This window comes from Topomyia yanbarensis, chromosome 2 (assembly GCF_030247195.1).
Source record: "Topomyia yanbarensis strain Yona2022 chromosome 2, ASM3024719v1, whole genome shotgun sequence".
In the NCBI taxonomy this organism is placed as follows: domain Eukaryota; kingdom Metazoa; phylum Arthropoda; class Insecta; order Diptera; family Culicidae; genus Topomyia; species Topomyia yanbarensis.
In genome coordinates this window covers 360,321,739-360,339,949 of record NC_080671.1, presented here as the reverse complement: position 1 = coordinate 360,339,949, position 18,211 = coordinate 360,321,739, and the positions used below count along the sequence as shown (strand labels likewise).

The following is an 18,211-nucleotide window of genomic DNA, read 5'->3' as shown; positions in this document are numbered from 1 at the left end:
GAAAAGTATGCCATTTATCTTTTTTATTTTAAATGGAGAGCCAAGCATATTTTACAGAGAAAAATGTATTGATACCTTTTAGTTAAGTGAATTTAACATTCTTTTGCTAAATTAGTTTTGAAATTAGTGCTGTTATGAGTTATTTTGAGAATTTCCTGATAAAGTAGATATTTATTTAATTCGATATACAGGTAAACTCGATATAACGTACATCTCGGTTTAAAAATTTTACGTTTTATCGAAGAATACAAAATGCTCACAGAATTGTTCATAGTACTTTATTTTGTAGAATTTTGGTAACGCGTAACTAAATTTGAAAACTAACCTACCCAGCAGTGTGAAACAACTTTTCTCATAAGAAAATTTAAGTGGCTCCATAAAAAAGATGCCCCAATTATTATTTTTTGCTTGTATAAATTAAATTTATTAAAAATATTATTATTTTGACTCCTATCCTGATTTTTAAGTCATTAGTCATTATTATTCTGTCTGGGCTTGTAAAGTGCTTTTAATATTCGCATCGTCTGCGTTCATTAAAAGCAATTTATGAACTTTAATCATTAGAATAGACTATAAAGATCCAGTTGTATCCACGATTCAACAATTTCTGAAAATATATCTCAGTCCGCTAACCGGATTCCTAACTACTCCAACCGGTCGTAAAATGTGCACAGTTGTCCGTGTAACTACAGATATGATCTCTTACACTTATTTATTTGATGTGACATATAATAGGATTCGAAAACAATTTTCTATTCTAGTAACCGGATTCAAGAGTCAGAAACCAGCAGTAAAACTTTGATAACTATCACTTGATTCCTCGTAGATCAGTGGTTTTCAACCTTCTTCGTTCGATGTACCCCTTACCGAATATTGATCCTTATGATGTACCCCTTTACGCTTGTACCCTTGTTTACCATCATTACTCTCTCAGAAAAAAATGATTTTCAATAGAATAAAAACCATAATTTTCAAACTAGTAACCTGTTCCTGATTCACTCTCAGTAAGCATCTCAATTCTTGACACACTGAAACAATGTATAAAGACAAAATTCCGAGGGCAATGTTAGGATAACAAGTTTAAATTTATCCCGCATAATTTACCCCCTACAATAGTCTAATTTACCCCTGGGGGTGAATTCATCCACTGTTGACAACCACTGTCGTAGATCGTCAAGGGGACGTCATTTCAGGCATCACATGATGGCATCATCAATGAAAAACAGACAAAACTATCATGAATTCAGGGTAACAATTTAGCACTGGGTGGAAATATACCTATTATTGAGTAAACACGCCGTAGAATGTATTTGTTTTGAAACATAATGCTCAGCACTGTTCCATGTGTTCTTTCACTTTTTACATAAATTTTTGTTTATAATTTTGTTTGTAAACGATTTTGTTAGTCCAAATAGGTGTAGTAGTTTTTGTTGTATACTTGTAAATAAATAACATAGGTTTTAGGTATGTTTCCGCTCTCCTTTTAATAAAATACGTGGGCGCTGGTTATGCTGCTTTTCGATGACAGCTATGCGACGAACGAGCCTAGCTCCCCTCTATAGCTAATAGCCAAGGAGAACGAAGCCTGGTGGGCAAAGGTTCTCCCAGGGAAGTGCACTGCGGAGACTTTCGGGATGGCTTGCGGCGAGCAAGTCGTTCCGGCGATAGTTCGCCATCGTCGCTAGGAAGGTTCCAACAAAGGAGCCAAGCTCACCTTTCTAGCTAAACTCAAAAGACCACTGCCGGAGCAGCCAACGACATTCCGAGAGAACTCGACCGGTCGGAAGAAACCGCCCGTCCTCCCGCCAACGGTAGCAGCAGATCGACGAGATCCAGCAGTGCACAGTATATATCCCCAGATTACGAATGGTAGCTTACAGGACGTACGTAATTTCACACACATTTCTTCGGGCAAGTTTCGGAAATCAACCTCTGGCTCTATCTGTCCCTCTCCATCATACATTTCAAGCGAAGGATCTTCGTGGTTTTCGTCTTCAGAAGAATCTCAACAGGCAATTCCACTAGCGGAGAGGAGTATTTGCTAGGGTGTTGCGCAAGAGATCATCAACGATAGGTTGTCTACCTCTTGGTGCAAACTACCAGACTGGATCTACTAAATTTGTAAAATATTGCTGAATATGACATGACCGCTGTGTACAGAAGGCACTGTTAGCACATTTCGCAAAGACGGCCCGGAATCTTTCAGCGACATAACGTACTGCAGTGGTCACGGACCTGGGTGGTCACGGACCCCCACAGTTCAACATCGTAGGCTGTCAATTGTTGGAACGAGACACTAAGCACTATCCGGGCTAACCTGTCTTGGAGTTAGAAAACGCGTTCAACGAACTAGGACAAAAATAGATAGAGGCACAAAGAGTAATGTACCGGGCACCCAGAAACGTTCCCAAACGGGAGATCAAGATGAACGAATCAAACAGCTACAAAGAGCTGTGCCGAGAAGCTGATTGCATGTACATGGAGTAACGCTTATCGAACCGTGATGGCAAAGATCAAAGAACCATCGACTGAAGTGTGCCCGGATAAATGTAGTTTTTTGGGAGGGTCTTTATCGTAATCACGACACAACGACGTGACCGCCAACACCAAACAGTGATGCAGAAGCAGAAAACGCTGGAGATTTGTAGGTCTCCAATGACACGCTGCTGGCAGTGGCGAAAGGTTTGTTTGAACAGAACGTTCAGGCTGTTGAGCATGAGGGTGGCTAGCGCTTACCGGACCATATTGTTGGAAACAGTCTGTGTGATTGCAAGAATGATCCCCATTGTATTGCTACTGGATGTGGATCAGGATTGACAACATGAGGAGCCGACTTCGAGACGTTATCGATAGGGCGTATTCACCGTCGGGGACTAGATCAAGGAGATTGCCTTTCTTCCTTTATCGCATCCAGACATTGTGAGCGTGTGTGTAGCGCAGTCAATACGAATGTAACACACGAATAATTCTGAAATCACATACGCCCTTGGTTTTGTACGTGTTTCAGTTTGCAATCGAAGCCAAACGAGTTGGCCATCGAATGAAATCAGTTTAATCACATCGTCAAAGAGGAGGAGCTTTGAACACAAACAATTTAAGATTGGCGGCTCTGTGTATGTAATTAGCGGAAACCAATCGGGAGTGAGCTTCAATCAGATGATTTAAAATCGGGTTTTCTGTGTGTGCTAATTTCGACCCGTCGGAAATAAAAATTATAATTGGTGAAGGAAAAGGTTTAATTCTTGGTTAATGGTTTGTTAGCGCTGATAATTAGTTAATTAGTTTTTCAAAGAAAATGTCCTCTAGATAAGAGATTTTTGTTCCAATTAGCCCGGAGCTGTACAGACTAATTATTACAGACAGTCCACGGAGTCCGGCTGAATTCTAACAATCACCTTCTCTCCTGATGATGAAATAGTCTCCGGCCATCCAAACAAGGTTAACTAATAGAAATCGACCAAAATCAGATTCTTTTCTGTTGTGGTCGGGTGTTTTAGAATCGGATTTTTTCATATGCATTCCCACCAATTGGAAATAAAAATAATAGTTGGCGAAACAAAAGATTTTCAAATTCAGTTCTTTTGAGTGTTTTGATAGCGCTGATAAGAGCTAATTTGTTAGATTTTGGTTCCAATTGGTTCTGGTTACTAGCACGGAGCCGCACAAATTATTCCACGGAGATGAATCCTAATAATAACCTTCTCTCCCCGTGTTCACATAGTTTCCGGACATCTGGCAAGATTAGTGGACTCGCTGAAACCGAATGAAATCACAAATCTTCTTGTTCAAGATTTGCGGCTCGGTGCATGAAATTAGAATCAATCAAGAACGAGCTTCGGTCAGATGATATATCGCTCAAAACGCCAAGCTAAAGTTGTGATTTCAAGAAGCATCGCTCCTAAGACCCAATGAAATCAAAAGCCTCTTATTTTTCGTTTTGTCAGCGAGAGAATCGAAAGCCCGAAAACGCTCAATGATTTGTATTTTAAATTACATGTTCATTGAAACTAGAGAACTCAAGCTGACCGGGCCTCTGAGACCCCTTGCCTTTTTGCGGGTTAAAATCGTTTTTTTCATGTGTGTATGCTACCTTTCATTCATCGGAAATGAAAATGATGGCCTCTGCTAGTAGCACATTGCGAAGCACGGTGCTATTCGTAGATTGCATACTAACGATTGTCATGTTGCCTATATGTAGTTTAACTCATCTTGCTTGTGAGATAAATGATCGGGAATGAACTTTATCTCTTTTGAGTTCAGTTAACCAGTATCATGAGATTCGTCATTGTCGGCCACGACCATCTTCCCCGATACTTAGGATAAGGTAGGAAATGTTGATGGAATGCCTACTTAAGGAAGTCCACCGACTCAGCGACGCTTCCATAGGTATTAGGGAGTTGGATTGAAGGAAAGGCATAGGTCTAGGATTCGCAACAAGCAGGCAATGCGACCACGAAATGAACCTACAAAAGAAAATCAAGAAATAATTTTGAGCTGAAACCATGAATTGTACTGAAAGACATACTTCGCATGACGGATACACTAGCAGCTTCACGCGCCCGTCGTTTGTCCCCCTTTCCTGTCAGTATACGACCACAGATCCTAGCCGATCTTCACTATTGCCACTCCTGCTCGAAACGAAACTGAGACAGGCTTCCATCCGTCAAACTGTCGAGGTGGATGAACTAACAGCGGTTGAGGATAGAATCCGACCCAGTGGCCTGTACCCCGGTTGGCACCACGGGAAGATACGGGATAGGAGCTCTGTATCAGAGGTGAATGGTGACATAGTTTGGCCTCATGTTGTACGATAATGCAGCTTTACCAACCGATGGCCTCTGCTAGTAGCACGTAACGACACAAACTAATTCATCCACCAGTTGCAGCCGTGTATAGCTCACAAATATTTCCTTCTCGGTATTGTACAGCCCTCCGTTCGCTCCAAGTAGCCAAATACGTATGATAATAGAAACAAATCTGCAGCGGGCCTATATTTAAAACTTTTCATCATTTAAGTGTTCCGTTGGTGCATCATATTGACGGCTCTGACTGAGATGAGCTGAAAATTCTCACCATTTCTGAGTAATTTTCGAAATAGTTTCTAAAACATAGTTTTTTCGTTATTGATACATGTTATACATACTCCAAATTTGATTACTAAATTGCTGGTTATATTTTCGACAAAATGGCCTGACCCATCAAATCATTCTGTTAAATATAATGGATAGCCGATATTTTAAAACGGGACCACCATATTGAAAAGTTTAATGTATTCTACATTAAAAAATTCAAATTATCTCCAACTTTTTGACGATATTACGAGGTAACAATGGCGGATAATTACGTGAAAAAATAACGTGAATGGCTGATTGAAAACATGTGTTAGGCCTGGTATCCCGTCTTACGCCGCTATCCCCTACAGCTCCTTAATATGCTACAAGCATTTCCAAATTAGAGACAACTCAGAAATACGCTTTAATTTTCAGCAAATCGCAACAAACTCAATAATTCTTTATCTTACGCTTACAGATGATCAATCCGGTTGGAGTCAGCCAATCTTCACCGTACACAATCGTTGCCAACACATGGTCACAGCAGAGTCCTTTGTCGACAGCAACGATAAAATCGACAGGGACGACGGTCACTGGCAGGGAGCAACCAAATACTGGCCCCATTCCAACCCCGGTAGGACTGCAGACAAGTTCGAGTTTTGCTGCGTCTGCTGCAAATGTTGGCTGTCAGACGCGGCTTAGCTCCGCTGCCAAACATTCACAAGCGGATAAATGTTTCGTCGGTTCCAAGTGAACTGGTTCTGTGGTGGAATAAAATGATACATATTCCAAACACTATGTACATATTACCATATTGTAGGTATTGATCAGATTAAAGATATTAGACTTAAAATGATTGCTTTTTAGTAGCGCGCAGACAAATAATGAAGACGTCATATTAACGTTAATAAAGAAATTTCACTGCAGATGATAAAGTATTTCCTTTTAATTAAACAATCTGTGAGTTACATATAAATGAGATTGCAATACATGAATTTATGAATGTCGAAAAGATGATCTATCAGCAACGAAATAAAACTCAGCACAATTGCTTTACAGAATCTACTATATGTTAATACATATTTCAATTATTTCTTGTGAATCTACGATAGTAGTGGTTAGTTTCAGTCTATACTTATCACAATCCAGTCTACTAACTTTGTACTAATGTGATGTAACGTTTAATTTGAACGAAACTTTCTCAAAATCGGTGAGTATCTAACTAATTAAGTCATCTCTGCATATTATCTTATGTACCTCTTAGATACGAGCACACATTAACATTTCTTCCTCCAACAAGCGCTGTAGCCCATCTCACACAACAGAAATATCAAATAAATAGCACTAAGAGCAACAAAGTAGTAGCTGTAGACGATAAATTGCCCAAACACGTCCAGTGCATACCACCCATCGGCATCTGTTACCGCAAAAGTTAGCACTGTCTGCAATGACAATGCTACCAGCGTGTTGAAACCAAGCACAAGACCGAAGCTATCGTCGGATATGTTCTTCGCGATCTCGGCACTGACGACAGTGATTGTAAAGGCATACAGGACACTGAACACCATGTATCCAAGATACGAAACAATAAGATGACTGGTTGTTGAAGCTAACATCATGGCGCCGCCTTGTCCCAGCGCTAGTACGGAAAGTGCAAATAAACTGGTTCTGGGTCGCAAAAAGCTGCTATGAATGTACCCAGCCAGTAGTGAAACAATAGCAGCGAGCAATGTTACAGTTGCCTCAACAGCCGCGTTCCAAACGGCCTTTTGATTGGGATCTACCTCACTCCATAGGGCCTGAACATATGCTATTATTTGTATGTAACCTGCCATTGCAAGCGCATACCAAATGCTCCACTCCAGCACTGTCAGATTCGTGAAAGATGTTTTGAAGTGCATCCAGATCAGTACAAACGCTGAAATGACTTTTCGTTTTAGCGGAGGCTTGCTGATGGAATTGGTATAACTTATGCTGCCATTATCATCGTGTTCGTTATCTTCCAAGAACTCGTTTACTCCAGCCGGTAAAGCTGCCCGGTGAAAGTACATACTAGTCGATACCGATGGCAAAAACAAAGCCCATACAGTAGCGCAAACTTGTGCCGCAAGCGAGAGATAGTTGAGCTCCTTGTAGTCCATTGCTTCAAAGTATACTAAAATCTGTGCTAGAACACCCGCAAAACATTTTCCACTGTAAATAGCTGCACGGGTATGCGATGTAACCTTCTGGTAGTGCTCTCGATCCACTTTAGCGTAAATGTAGCTGTAGTAAGCAATTTCCGCAGCACAGTACGTCCCATAGAACACCTCGAGAATTTTCAGTGCATTCAGCGATGTGGTCCATATCAGCATACTCCACACAATCACTCCGGCAAGGCCATTCACTACAATCAGAGGTTTGTAGCGTAGTAAATCCGTGATTAGAAAGATAATAGCCAATTGAGCAAGGTAAGAGTATGTGCCGATGGGAAAAGCTTCCTGGACGACCTACAAGAACATTGACACATTATCTCATGTTGTTGCATAATTTGTTACTGCCATACCTCGTTTAGTGTGATGTTGCGCCATGGCCCAGCTAGGTAATCCACGATGAACGATTCACTGGGACGAATTTCTTTCAGGAAGCCAAATGTACACAGCATCAGTGATATTTTTATCCATTGCTGCATCCTACTTTCGCAGTGAACCGTGTGAAAAAGGTTATTCGCACAATGTTTTCGTTTTGCTTGTTCGCTCTATACTGACTGGCAGGGCACAAGTTGAACATTCAGCAGACATTACGGTGTATCATATGTGCAGCAATTTAGCATATATTATCATCAGTGAGTACCGAGCAAAAGGTTATTTTGTACATACCTATGTGAGTTACTTAATTGTTATCTTATGGACTGTGACTTGTTTACGTTGAACCTCGGTTCTATATCGAGATACCTTTCGTAAATAAACTTTCAATTGACAGAAGCTTTTGGCGATTTCATTCACATGGAAGGTAGAATCTATCCTGCTGTTATACGTCTTCGACCGTCGAACAAACGTGGAACAGTTTAGTTATATGTACTGCAGTATGGCTGAAATTTTTGCGGATCGCTTACGATAAAACGTAACAGTTTCGCGATTTTGTAGGATGCGAGAATACTCACATTAACACCTTCCTTCGTGTAACGTTTGAGAACATCAAGTGCTTTAGTAATAGCATTGTCTGGACCATGAATGAATTAGCAGATTTTGTCAATGCAATCAGCGCCAAGCTTGTTGATAGATCGTTGGTATAATCATTTTGTTTATCATATGAATGACGTATATGTACATAGCATTCAATAAAGCTTATAGAAACTACACTTGTAATAAAACAGTGAAGACCCGATTTTATCAGCACCCGATATTATCACCGTCATATGAAAATCGATAGATGATAGTTTGATGGGCTCTAGCAGACGAACCAAGTTGAATTCGAATAAATCCTTGAGCATATTTTTCTTATCCTACACTGAAAAAAATCCGAACGTTAATTCTATTTGCTTCAAACCGCTTAAAATTCATATGAAGAAGAAATGCTATTGTTATCACGCGCTCACATACCTTATGTGTCAACTGTATAAACTATGTATGCACACATATAAGTTATATGTGCATATTGTTATAGAATGGGGTTTTATGTGCCAAATAGTTATGAAATGTGAATGTAAGATTAATATTTCTTGTAAATACACACATAAGGTTTATGTGCCAGCAAATAGTGTCTATATGCCTCCGTTAATTGCAAAAATCTATGTGTAAAATCAATAGGCATAATGTTTACTTTTTTTTGAGTGTAGAAATCCGAAATATGCAAAAAAATTGTTTTTTTTTAAATTTTGCGCTGTCATTTTATCTAAATAATCAGGAAAGCTTATGAGGCTACATCTAGGGACTAAAGAAGAACATTTTAAGAGCTTCGGTTTGTTAAAAAGAAAGAAAAATATATGTACGATTTTGTCAATAAAGGTCCCCGTTTTATCAGCCTAAAATTCACCAAGGGGCTGATAAAAACGGGTCTTCACTGTAGTAGTTAAGGAAAAAGGATAAAGCTTGGTTGGAAATAATTCTTGGCATTATATTTGTAGTTAGTAATTTTATTAGTGTCAACGAGAACCTGGTAGTGAGATGGCGCTTCGGAGCGAATTGCATTTTACTCCTATGTCGTTGAAAGTCGCAGCAACGTGCAACGGGTATTGCCTAGTTTCTTATAAAAGAAAAGAAACTTTGGATTTTTTCCGGGGTCTGGAGAGCCGAGTTTTGTGAATCGATCGGCTCAGCTCAACAAATTCGTATCCGGGAAAGAAACTTCAACAATCACCACTGCCTGGTGGCTCGTGGTAGTCTCGGGATTGGGTTGTAGTAAGCCTACCGACTAAATCTAAACCTCTTGTTCCTCCCAATACTCATTAATCCGGAAGGGGTATTATTTTAGGAGGAATTGTGCTTTTTCGCTCTTTACATTTTGTGTTAATTACTCGTGCTATTTTCCATTGCTGTTGTTTCGTGCTTGCTGTCCAACCTTCGTGATATAACTGGCCTGCTCAGGTCTGCTGCAAATGCAGTAATCAGGAATCAGTAGCGTCTGGCTCAGATGGCACGTTCCCCATGTTGATCGGAGATTTGTGCCCTGCCAAGATTCGTCTTTTCATCATTTCCTGATGGGAAGGATTGGGGAAGTGGTAAGGTTAGGGGTAAGGAAAATAACTACACAGAACAATTAAAACAGAGCATTCTGCACTCCGGAGGGATGCTGAACGATCTGAAGGTGCTACAATAGCAGGAATTCAACTTCCAATCCACGGAGGGATTTAGAATTTTTATTTAAGCAGTGAGCGGGTATATCAACACGCCCGAGGGGATATTGAGATAACAGAACAACAACACCCCCGAAGAGCTAAAGAGTTACGGCTAAAACTATAGCTCTTTACAATAACATATCCTTCAGTTTCAGCTTTCTGCACATACACATTTAAATTTTTCTGCCGAATCTCAGCTTTTTTTGCATCTTTTGCCGAAATCTCAACAGCTGAGATTCAGCAAACATTATTTTTTGCAGAGATCTCAGTAAAAGTGACGTTTGAGTGCTGAGACTCGGAAAACATTTCACCGAAAATCAGCAAACTAATCTCACTTTATTGATATATCAGTTTATAAATTTGCTGACTACACAGCTGTTGGGAAATTACCGAGCCGAATTGAGTGTGTAGGTTCATCTATATATGGAGAACCAAAAATCCGGATACGTAAATGCATTACTACAGGGCAGTTGCATATCAAATGGTATGATGTTCCGTAATTAGAATCACAAAGATCATATGAATATTACTCAGCGCGCTGAATAGTAGCCATGTGATCATTGAGCATGCAATGTCAGTGCCCTGACTAGAATACTGCAGTTGTGCTTGGAAAAATGCAACAAATTCTTTGACATTTTCGGACTCACATCCGGCAGAAAAGTTTTTATTTGAACGCAAGTTTGCAAGCTACGCCAATGGTTGGCATGTTCGGATGCAGCCCAAGAGCGAATCTTGTGCTTTATCCAACCTAACGATAGTGGTGGAACTGGTTCTGGACCACCGAAGTCATTGGCAGCGCCAACTCTAGCCAGTTCGTCCGCCCATTCATTTCCAGTCATCTAAACCTCTTGTTCCTCCCAATAGTGAGTGATTTCACGATCTCGAATCTGCCGAACTAAGTACTTTCAGAGCAGCCTGGCTGTCAGAGTAAAAATAGATTCTTTTACCGCAAATTCCCTGTTGAAGTGCTGTTTGTACCACACAGAATCGCAAAGATTTCTGCTTGAAATACGGTACAGTATCTACCAAGCGACTGAGATTGGTTAAATCTCATTTTATGACAATAGACACCAGCACCAGCTCGGTTTTCCAACAAAGAACCGTTAGTATAACAAACTACATATTCTCCAAGTTGTCGCTCCATCCAGCCAGACAGCAACGCGAAGAGGAATTCTCACACTGAAAGTTCTAAAAACAAATCTACATGTGAGTGTAAGGTCACTGTGAGCAATTGTATATTCATCCCAAGTAATCGTTTGGGGCCACAGTCTTATGTGGCTAGTTGCACGATTTATTGGGTTACTGTTCCAGAGCCCAGTAACCTTAAGACGGTATGCACAAGAAAGTGCTTCTTGTTTCAGAAACACATGTAGCGGTTTTATGTTCAAGAAGCCTCTAGAGCAGCAATAGGTGTTGTCGAGAACGCACCGGTCATCGTCATCCTCTGCAGATGGTTTAACTTTGATTGGATTGTCATGACTTCTCCCTTCTGCCACCAAACAACGCACCCGTATGCCGGTATTGGTCTAACAATTGTTGTGTAGATCCACTGAATGTATTTGGGTTTGAGTCCCCAAGATTTGTCTAAAGCCCGTCTACATTGGCCGAAGGCCATGCAGGCTTTCTTGATGCTGAAATCGATGTGAGCTGTCCAATTAAGTTTTGAGTCAAGAAATACCCCAATGTACTTAACTTGATCTGCGAAATTAGTTTCAGAGTCAAAGAACTGCAATGGACTTGTAATTCCTGGCATCGGTTGTAATTCCTCGTTGCGTGAAAAGCATCATTGATGTTTTATTTGGATTAACTGATAGTCCAACATGAAGACACCATTGCTCAACAACACATAAGGCTTGTTGCATGAAATCAAAGTGTAAATGCAAATTCCGGAGACCATTATATGATAATCATTGGCGAAACAATATGTCGGAAACCCAAGCTTATTAAATTTCCTCAACAAGCCATTGGCGGCAATGTTCCATAGAAATGGTGACAGCACACCACCTTGAGGACATCCGCAGACACTCAGTTTCCTTATCTTCACTTGTCTTAACGATGAGTACAGATGTCGGTTGCTAAGCATAGCGTGTGTCCAGTTCGTGATATATGAAGGTACTCCATGACCTCATGCTGCTTACAAGATGGATTCGAAAGACACGTTGTCAAAAGCACCTTCAATATCGAGAAAAACTCGTAAACTTGATTGCTTTTGTGAAAAAGCTTTTTCAATGTTGTAGAAAACATTGTGTAACAGAGTGATAGTAGACTTCCCCCGCTGATATGCATGTTGCATTGCATGCAGCGGGTGCTCGCCCAAGCTAACATCCTGAATGTAGTGGTCGATTAAACGTTCCACTGATTTGAGAAGGAAACAGGTCAAAAGCTCTTTGCCTCCTCATAAGTGACACGGCCTTCGTTGTGAATGAATTTTACAATTATTTCCCGCCACGCTAATGGAATTAATCCTGTTGTAAGACTACAAGTAAGAACCTTTTTCAAAATATGCTTGAAGCGTTCATATCCTTTTTGTAAATGAAATTCCATCATTTCCGGGAGACTTATACGGAGCAAAACTTTCAATCGCCCAGTTGATCGATTCGATTGTCACAATTCTACGAGCAAATACCAGAATCAGAAACTACCTGAAAAGAACTCAAGAGCAGTCGTCAGTAATGACTCCGTACGGCCTGGAAAGTGTGTGTCAAATAGTCAGTTGAGTACTACATCTCGTCAGACGAGTATTCACCATTAGCAATTGAACTGACATGAAAGTCTTTTGATTTCGAAAGTAACTTAGTTAATCTACTAGTCTCGTTGAGACTTGAGACATTTGTGCAGAGGTTTTTCCAACCACATCGCTGCGAGGATCGAAGGTTATTTCTGTATGCTTTGCGAGCCAATTTAAAAGCCTCCGACCCGCCCTGCGTCTGCGATTCCAAGCTCTCCTACACAAGGATGCAAAATGCCTACCTTTTCTGCGGCTGTAATTTTTCTGCCTACATTCTCATTTCTCTATCGACGTTGCTGTCGTTCGCTAGTGCAGGACGCCCAGCGCTGTACGACAGTCTGTAAGCAAAGCAGTAACATGACAAAAAATACTGCCCCCAGTACAGCCACCAGATGCGAGCGGTACAGCTTCTCTTTCTTTATTTTACACTTTTTAATATTTTTAATCTATTCAATATTTTTAATCAAAAACGACGACAATGAATGCGGTTCGTTTACGCTACCCCTTTGACTATGCAGAGAAAAGTGTACAAAGCGAGAGAACAAACTTTACTACGCCACACTCTCACCGAGCAGTCGGAGTACAACAGCAAAACAAAAATGTATTCTACTGCTATACGGGAAAATTTACTCGGTTTGGCTACCGTTCTGGCAAGAGCTGTAGTGATCTGTACGTCTTGTGCAAATGTAAATATACCGAAAAAATGTAGTTTACCGGTACCGTTGGCATCCCTGCTCCTACATAATTTTTTGAGTCGAACAAGTTCGGTATTCCACCAAGATGTTCCTCTAAAAGCACGCAAGACTCGAAGCGGGCAAGCCTCTTGGAATGCTGCTACTATGAGTGAACTTGTTCTATCCACGACCTCATCCAAGTTACTTGGAGATACAGTCGTCGGAAGATATCCATGAAACCTAGTCGCCAAGCCCTCTTCGTAGGAGTCCCAGTTAGTAGATTTGGGATAACGATATGTGACGATATCTAGTGAGTCGTTTAAATGATCAAAGACGATGTACTTATAATCAGATAACGACGCTCAAGACCAACGAAGTCAATCGCTGCATCTGCCCTGACCAATTCGTCATCCAATTCATTACCAGTAATACCAGAATGTTAGAGCACCCAGATAAGGTAGATAGTATTGACAACGCATAATTCTTCGATTTGGGTTCGGCACGCGATCACTATAGTTTGGACCGTGATTTGTCTGAGCTAAAGACCTTGATTGCAGCCTGACTATCGGAGCAGAAGTTTATAACTTTACCGGACAAGCTCTGTTGTGCTTGAAATACAGTACAGTCTCTATCTACTGTGTGAAATTGTTCCAATCTCATTTCACGACAGTAGACAACAGCACCAGCACGTCCCTCCATCAGAGAACCGTCAGTGTAACAGACCACTTGCGTTTATTGTTGTCTCTCCATATAGCCAGACAACCACTCCTCTCGTGAGCGAATCTTCACATGGAATGTCCTGTAAGGAAAACGAAGTAAGAATATCGTCACCACATGTAACCATTTGTGAGCACTGTCCTGTATGACTGGTAGCAAGATCAACATGGTTACTGTTCCAAATCCCAGTAACCTGCAGTTTGTATGCACATGATAGTGCATCTTGTTTGAGGTGTATGTGTAATAGCTTGATATTCAGAAGTGCCTCAAGTACAGCAGTCGGAGTTGTGGTGAAAGAACCAGTCAACGCCATGAGTGTTATTCTTGCAGATGGTTTAGTTTTCACTGCACCGCCATCACCTCTCCCCTCTGCCACCACACAAGGCATCTATATGTCAGTATTGGACGTACAATTGTTGTGTAAATCCAATAGATGTATTTAGGTTTGAGACCCCTGGTCTTTCCAAAAGTTCGTCTGCACTGCCCGAAGGCGCACTTTCTTGACTCTGAACTCAACACGCTCATTAATAATAACTCAAAAGTGAGTAGCCAGCCACTCATTTTCATAAAAAGTGCACATAGTCAAAAGATGAGTTTTTGTTGTTTACTCAGTTTTGAGTTCGGGATGAAGATGCCAACTTTGAGTACTTTTTACTCAAAGGTCATATACGGGAAATTACCATTCCGTAAATCTAATAATACTAACAGAAAACTTCACTAACTTGAATCCATTGGCATTATGGCTATGTCCAAAAATCTATTTCGAGATCTTTTCTCCACCTTCTTTCGTTCTGAACAGGAGCTCGTAGTAACGGCAGGAGCTACAAAAAATGAAAGAATATCATTTCAATACATCAACTAAGCTTATAGAAACTTACCTTTCAGTTTCTGAATGTTTTCTCGCCGTTTCTTTGTACTGCTAGGTCTTTTTTAATTTTTGGTTAATGTCCCGTTCATGCACCTATACAAAGTTTTTTTTTCACCCAACAGCTTAAAAATTTAATGACTACACATGAGTTGAGTTACTTCTACTCAAATCGAAACTCATTTTTTGACATATTGCTTCTGCTTTTGAAATTGAGTGGAAGCAACTCAAATTTTGAGTAGTTTTGAATGTGTCGGATCTTAAATCTAAATCAGTTCACCCCTCGCTTTGATATAACCTGCATTTATATATTCTTTGTTACTACCAACTTTACCAAGAAAATAAATTCAGCGCCAAGTGAAACAGGCATGTTTCTTTTTATTGTAGTAAATCTCCCTATTTGAGTTGAAAGTAAAACATTTTGGTCCGAATTTTGAGCTGGATATCGCGGAGGTAACGGTCGCCGGTGACCAAGTGATTTTTCTGAGGAATTCACTTAATTTCGCGAACTAAAGCATAGTTTTGTGTAAATACGTATCGCTCCACGGCGAGGATACGGAAACAGAGGAAGCGTCGATTTCCGTGAAGATTGACCTGTATATGCAAAAGCCGTCGTCTTCCGAGGAAGCCGTCCAGCAGAGTAATTAGTAAAACCCAGCAAGAGCTAGCTGGTAATGCAAAGTGTAATATGTGATTGAAAATCACGAAAAACGATTTACAAAATGGCTGACCAGCAAGAAGAAACAAGTGGTGGAAAAAAAGTGCTGCATTCGCCGGTGTCGGCACAGAAGAAGAAAAAAGAACAGAAAAAAACAACAGCAAGTGAGTGATCTGAAGATGAATGCGTTCGAATTCAGGAGACAAGCGGTAACCTCAAAGTTGCACCGAATAAGGGAAACGCTCTCAAATGCAGAAGCAATAACCGTCCATCATTTGGAGACATATTTGCGACGAATTGATTCCTGCTATGATGAGTACAACATTATCCAGAACGAGATTTACATCGAGTTTCCTAATCTACGGGGTGAACAAGAAACCTACTTCATTGCCTTTGAGTTACTGTACGAAGAGCTTCGTGTTTCGATTTGTGCCGCTTTGGACAGCCATCGTGCACAACAAGCTACTATACCACCAAAGCTAGCTGTTCCCGAAGCAGGAGGACAGGCACAGCAGTTGGTCGTCAATCAACCACTCGGGTTGCCGCATGTCCCACTTCCATCCTTTGATGGAACGTATGAAAAGTGGTTTCGTTTCAAACAGCTGTTCCAAGATTTAATGCAAAAATATCCCTATCTGTCAGACGCAACCAAGCTACACTATCTGACGCAAACACTGAAAGGAAAGGCAGAAAGTGTTCTCAGCGAGCAAATTTTAAACGAGAACAACTTCCAAGCAGCATGGAATTTATTGGAAGAGAGGTATGAAAACAAAAGAACGATCATCGATATTCATGTAGGAGGTCTTCTCAATCTGAGAAAAATGAGCAGAGAAACTTCTTCGGATCTCAGACAGCTTGTTGAGGAATGTAGTCGCCACGTTGACGCTTTGGAATTCCATGATCAGCACATGCAAGGCATGTCAGAGCAGTTAGTGATTTCTCTCCTGGCATCCAAATTGGATAAATCGACACTCAGTCTATGGGAAAACACAGTTAAGCCGAAGCAGTTGCCAAAATATAAGGAAACGCTAGAATTTCTACAGAACCGTTGTTTTGTGTTAGAGCGCTGCGAAATGAACACATCACAGAAGCCGAACGAAATGGGCAAACCAAAAGTGCTGCCTTTCACATCACGACCACCTGTCAAAGTACACACAGCATTGCATACAAACGAGAGCGTGTGCGTGATTTGCAATGAGCCTCACAATGTAAACAAGTGTAATGTTTTACAACAGATGACGGTATCGGAGAGAATAGCTGTCGTAAAGGATAAACAGCTTTGTTTTAACTGTTTAAAGCGAGGTCATCGAGTAGTTCAATGTAAGTCACGATTGTGCACAGTTGCTGGCTGCGGAAAGAAACATCACACACAATTGCATAATGAAAAATCGGTGGTGGCAGAAACATCTACTGCGACAGAAAACGTTCCAGAACAAAAGATAGAAACGCCAAATCTACCCGCACAATCAGTTCCAAATGTTGCATGTTCCAGCACCCTGATGCCAGAAAAGAGTTTTAGTAAACAAGTGATATTGTCTACAGCTGTGGTTCATGTGAAGGATCGGAATGGAGTCTATTATCCATGCCGAGTGTTACTAGATTCGGGATCACAATCTAATTTTTTGTCGGAACATATCGTGAACTTACTACGGCTCAAATGCGATGTCGTGCGAGTGCCAATCGTCGGTATTAATGGTGAAAAGCTTATCGCTACCAAACAAACTATGACAGAAGTGAAAACAGTGTACGGAAATGCATCTTGGATACTCGAGTTTCTAATAGTACCTCAAGTTACCGGCCTTCTTCCGTTGCATAAAATCGACATCCAACAGTGGAATGTCCCACCTGATTTGAATCTGGCAGATCCGAAGTTCAATATCCCAGCGAAAGTTGACATGCTTGTCGGAGCGGAGTGATTCTTCGAACTGCTTCTAACGGACCGTTTAAAATTGGACAATGACCAACCCACGTTGTGGAAGTCCGAACTAGGTTGGATTGTTTGTGGTCCCTACCGAAATCCCCCCAAGACGGTGTCAGTCGTATGTAGTTGCTTAGATATAGAGGAGAGTTTGGAAGCTTCGGTTCAGCGGTTCTGGCAGCTAGAGGAAGTTCCGGACGCTCCAACGGTCACCACTGAGAACAAACGGTGTATTGAGCATTTCCTCACAACGTATCGCCGAGAGAATGGCCGGATCGTAGTCCGGCTCCCGTTTCGTGATAATTTTGAGCAGCTTGGGAGTTCACGAAGTCTAGCAGAAAGGCGTTTTCTTCAAACTGAAAAGAAGCTTGCATACCATTCAGATCTGAAGTCCCAATATGTAGCCTTCATCAATGAATACGTGTCTTTAGGTCATTGTCGTGTTGTTGATACGGATACCAGCGGGTTTTACCTACCTCATCATGCTATTTTGAAGCCATCGAGTTCGACAACAAAACTTCGCGTCGTATTTGATGCTTCGGCGCGCTCCGACACCAATCTTTCGTTGAATGACGTGCTTATCACTGGACCAGTCGTACAGGATAGCTTGATGGCAATTGTCCTAAGATTTAGGAAATATAAGTATGTTTTCACTGCTGACATCATTAAGATGTACAGGCAGATACGAGTTGACGAACGTGATACACCCTACCAGAGAATACTTTGGAGAAATAACACCGACGAAAAGCTGAATACCCTGGAATTAACAACAGTAACATATGGC

The 18,211-nt window shown here is 41.0% G+C and overlaps 3 protein-coding genes across 9 annotated transcripts in view; 2 read left to right on the top strand and 1 right to left on the bottom strand.

Moving 5' to 3' along the window:
- LOC131684371 (MYND-type zinc finger-containing chromatin reader ZMYND8-like) overlaps nt 1-5,936 on the top strand; it is a 33,810-nt gene extending 27,874 nt beyond the window's left edge. For all 7 annotated transcript variants that reach the window (XM_058967195.1, XM_058967196.1, XM_058967194.1 and 4 more), the window contains one exon: nt 5,530-5,936. In XM_058967195.1, coding sequence (XP_058823178.1) covers nt 5,530-5,805 — 276 coding nt within the window. In that variant the 3' untranslated portion in view covers nt 5,806-5,936. The remainder of the gene's footprint in view (nt 1-5,529) is intronic.
- Nucleotides 5,937-5,979: 43 nt separating this feature from the next.
- LOC131684372 (thiamine transporter 1-like) lies at nt 5,980-8,419 on the bottom strand. Its single transcript, XM_058967203.1, has 4 exons — nt 8,194-8,419; nt 7,910-8,121; nt 7,597-7,797; nt 5,980-7,540 (listed from the first exon to the last, which is right to left on the bottom strand). The coding sequence occupies exons 3-4, from the start codon at nt 7,720-7,722 to the stop codon at nt 6,329-6,331; spliced, it is 1,338 nt and encodes a 445-aa protein (XP_058823186.1). The 5' UTR covers nt 7,723-7,797; nt 7,910-8,121; nt 8,194-8,419; the 3' UTR covers nt 5,980-6,328.
- A 7,269-nt stretch (nt 8,420-15,688) lies between these two features.
- On the top strand, nt 15,689-17,425 carry LOC131680707 (uncharacterized). Its single transcript, XM_058961416.1, has one exon. The coding sequence runs from the start codon at nt 15,689-15,691 to the stop codon at nt 17,423-17,425; it is 1,737 nt and encodes a 578-aa protein (XP_058817399.1).
- The last annotated feature ends 786 nt before the right edge of the window (nt 17,426-18,211 follow it).

What these genes read in the sequence shown, in the direction of transcription:
- LOC131684372 (XM_058967203.1), bottom strand. Translation starts at nt 7,722, where the DNA reads ATGCAGCAATGGATAAAAATATCACTGATGCTGTGTACATTTGGCTTC. An exon ending in GCAACATCACACTAAACGAG is followed by an intron (nt 7,541 to 7,596) that starts GTATGGCAGTAA and finishes ATGTTCTTGTAG; the next exon opens with GTCGTCCAGGAAGCTTTTCC.
- LOC131680707 (XM_058961416.1), top strand. Translation starts at nt 15,689, where the DNA reads ATGAATGCGTTCGAATTCAGGAGACAAGCGGTAACCTCAAAGTTGCAC.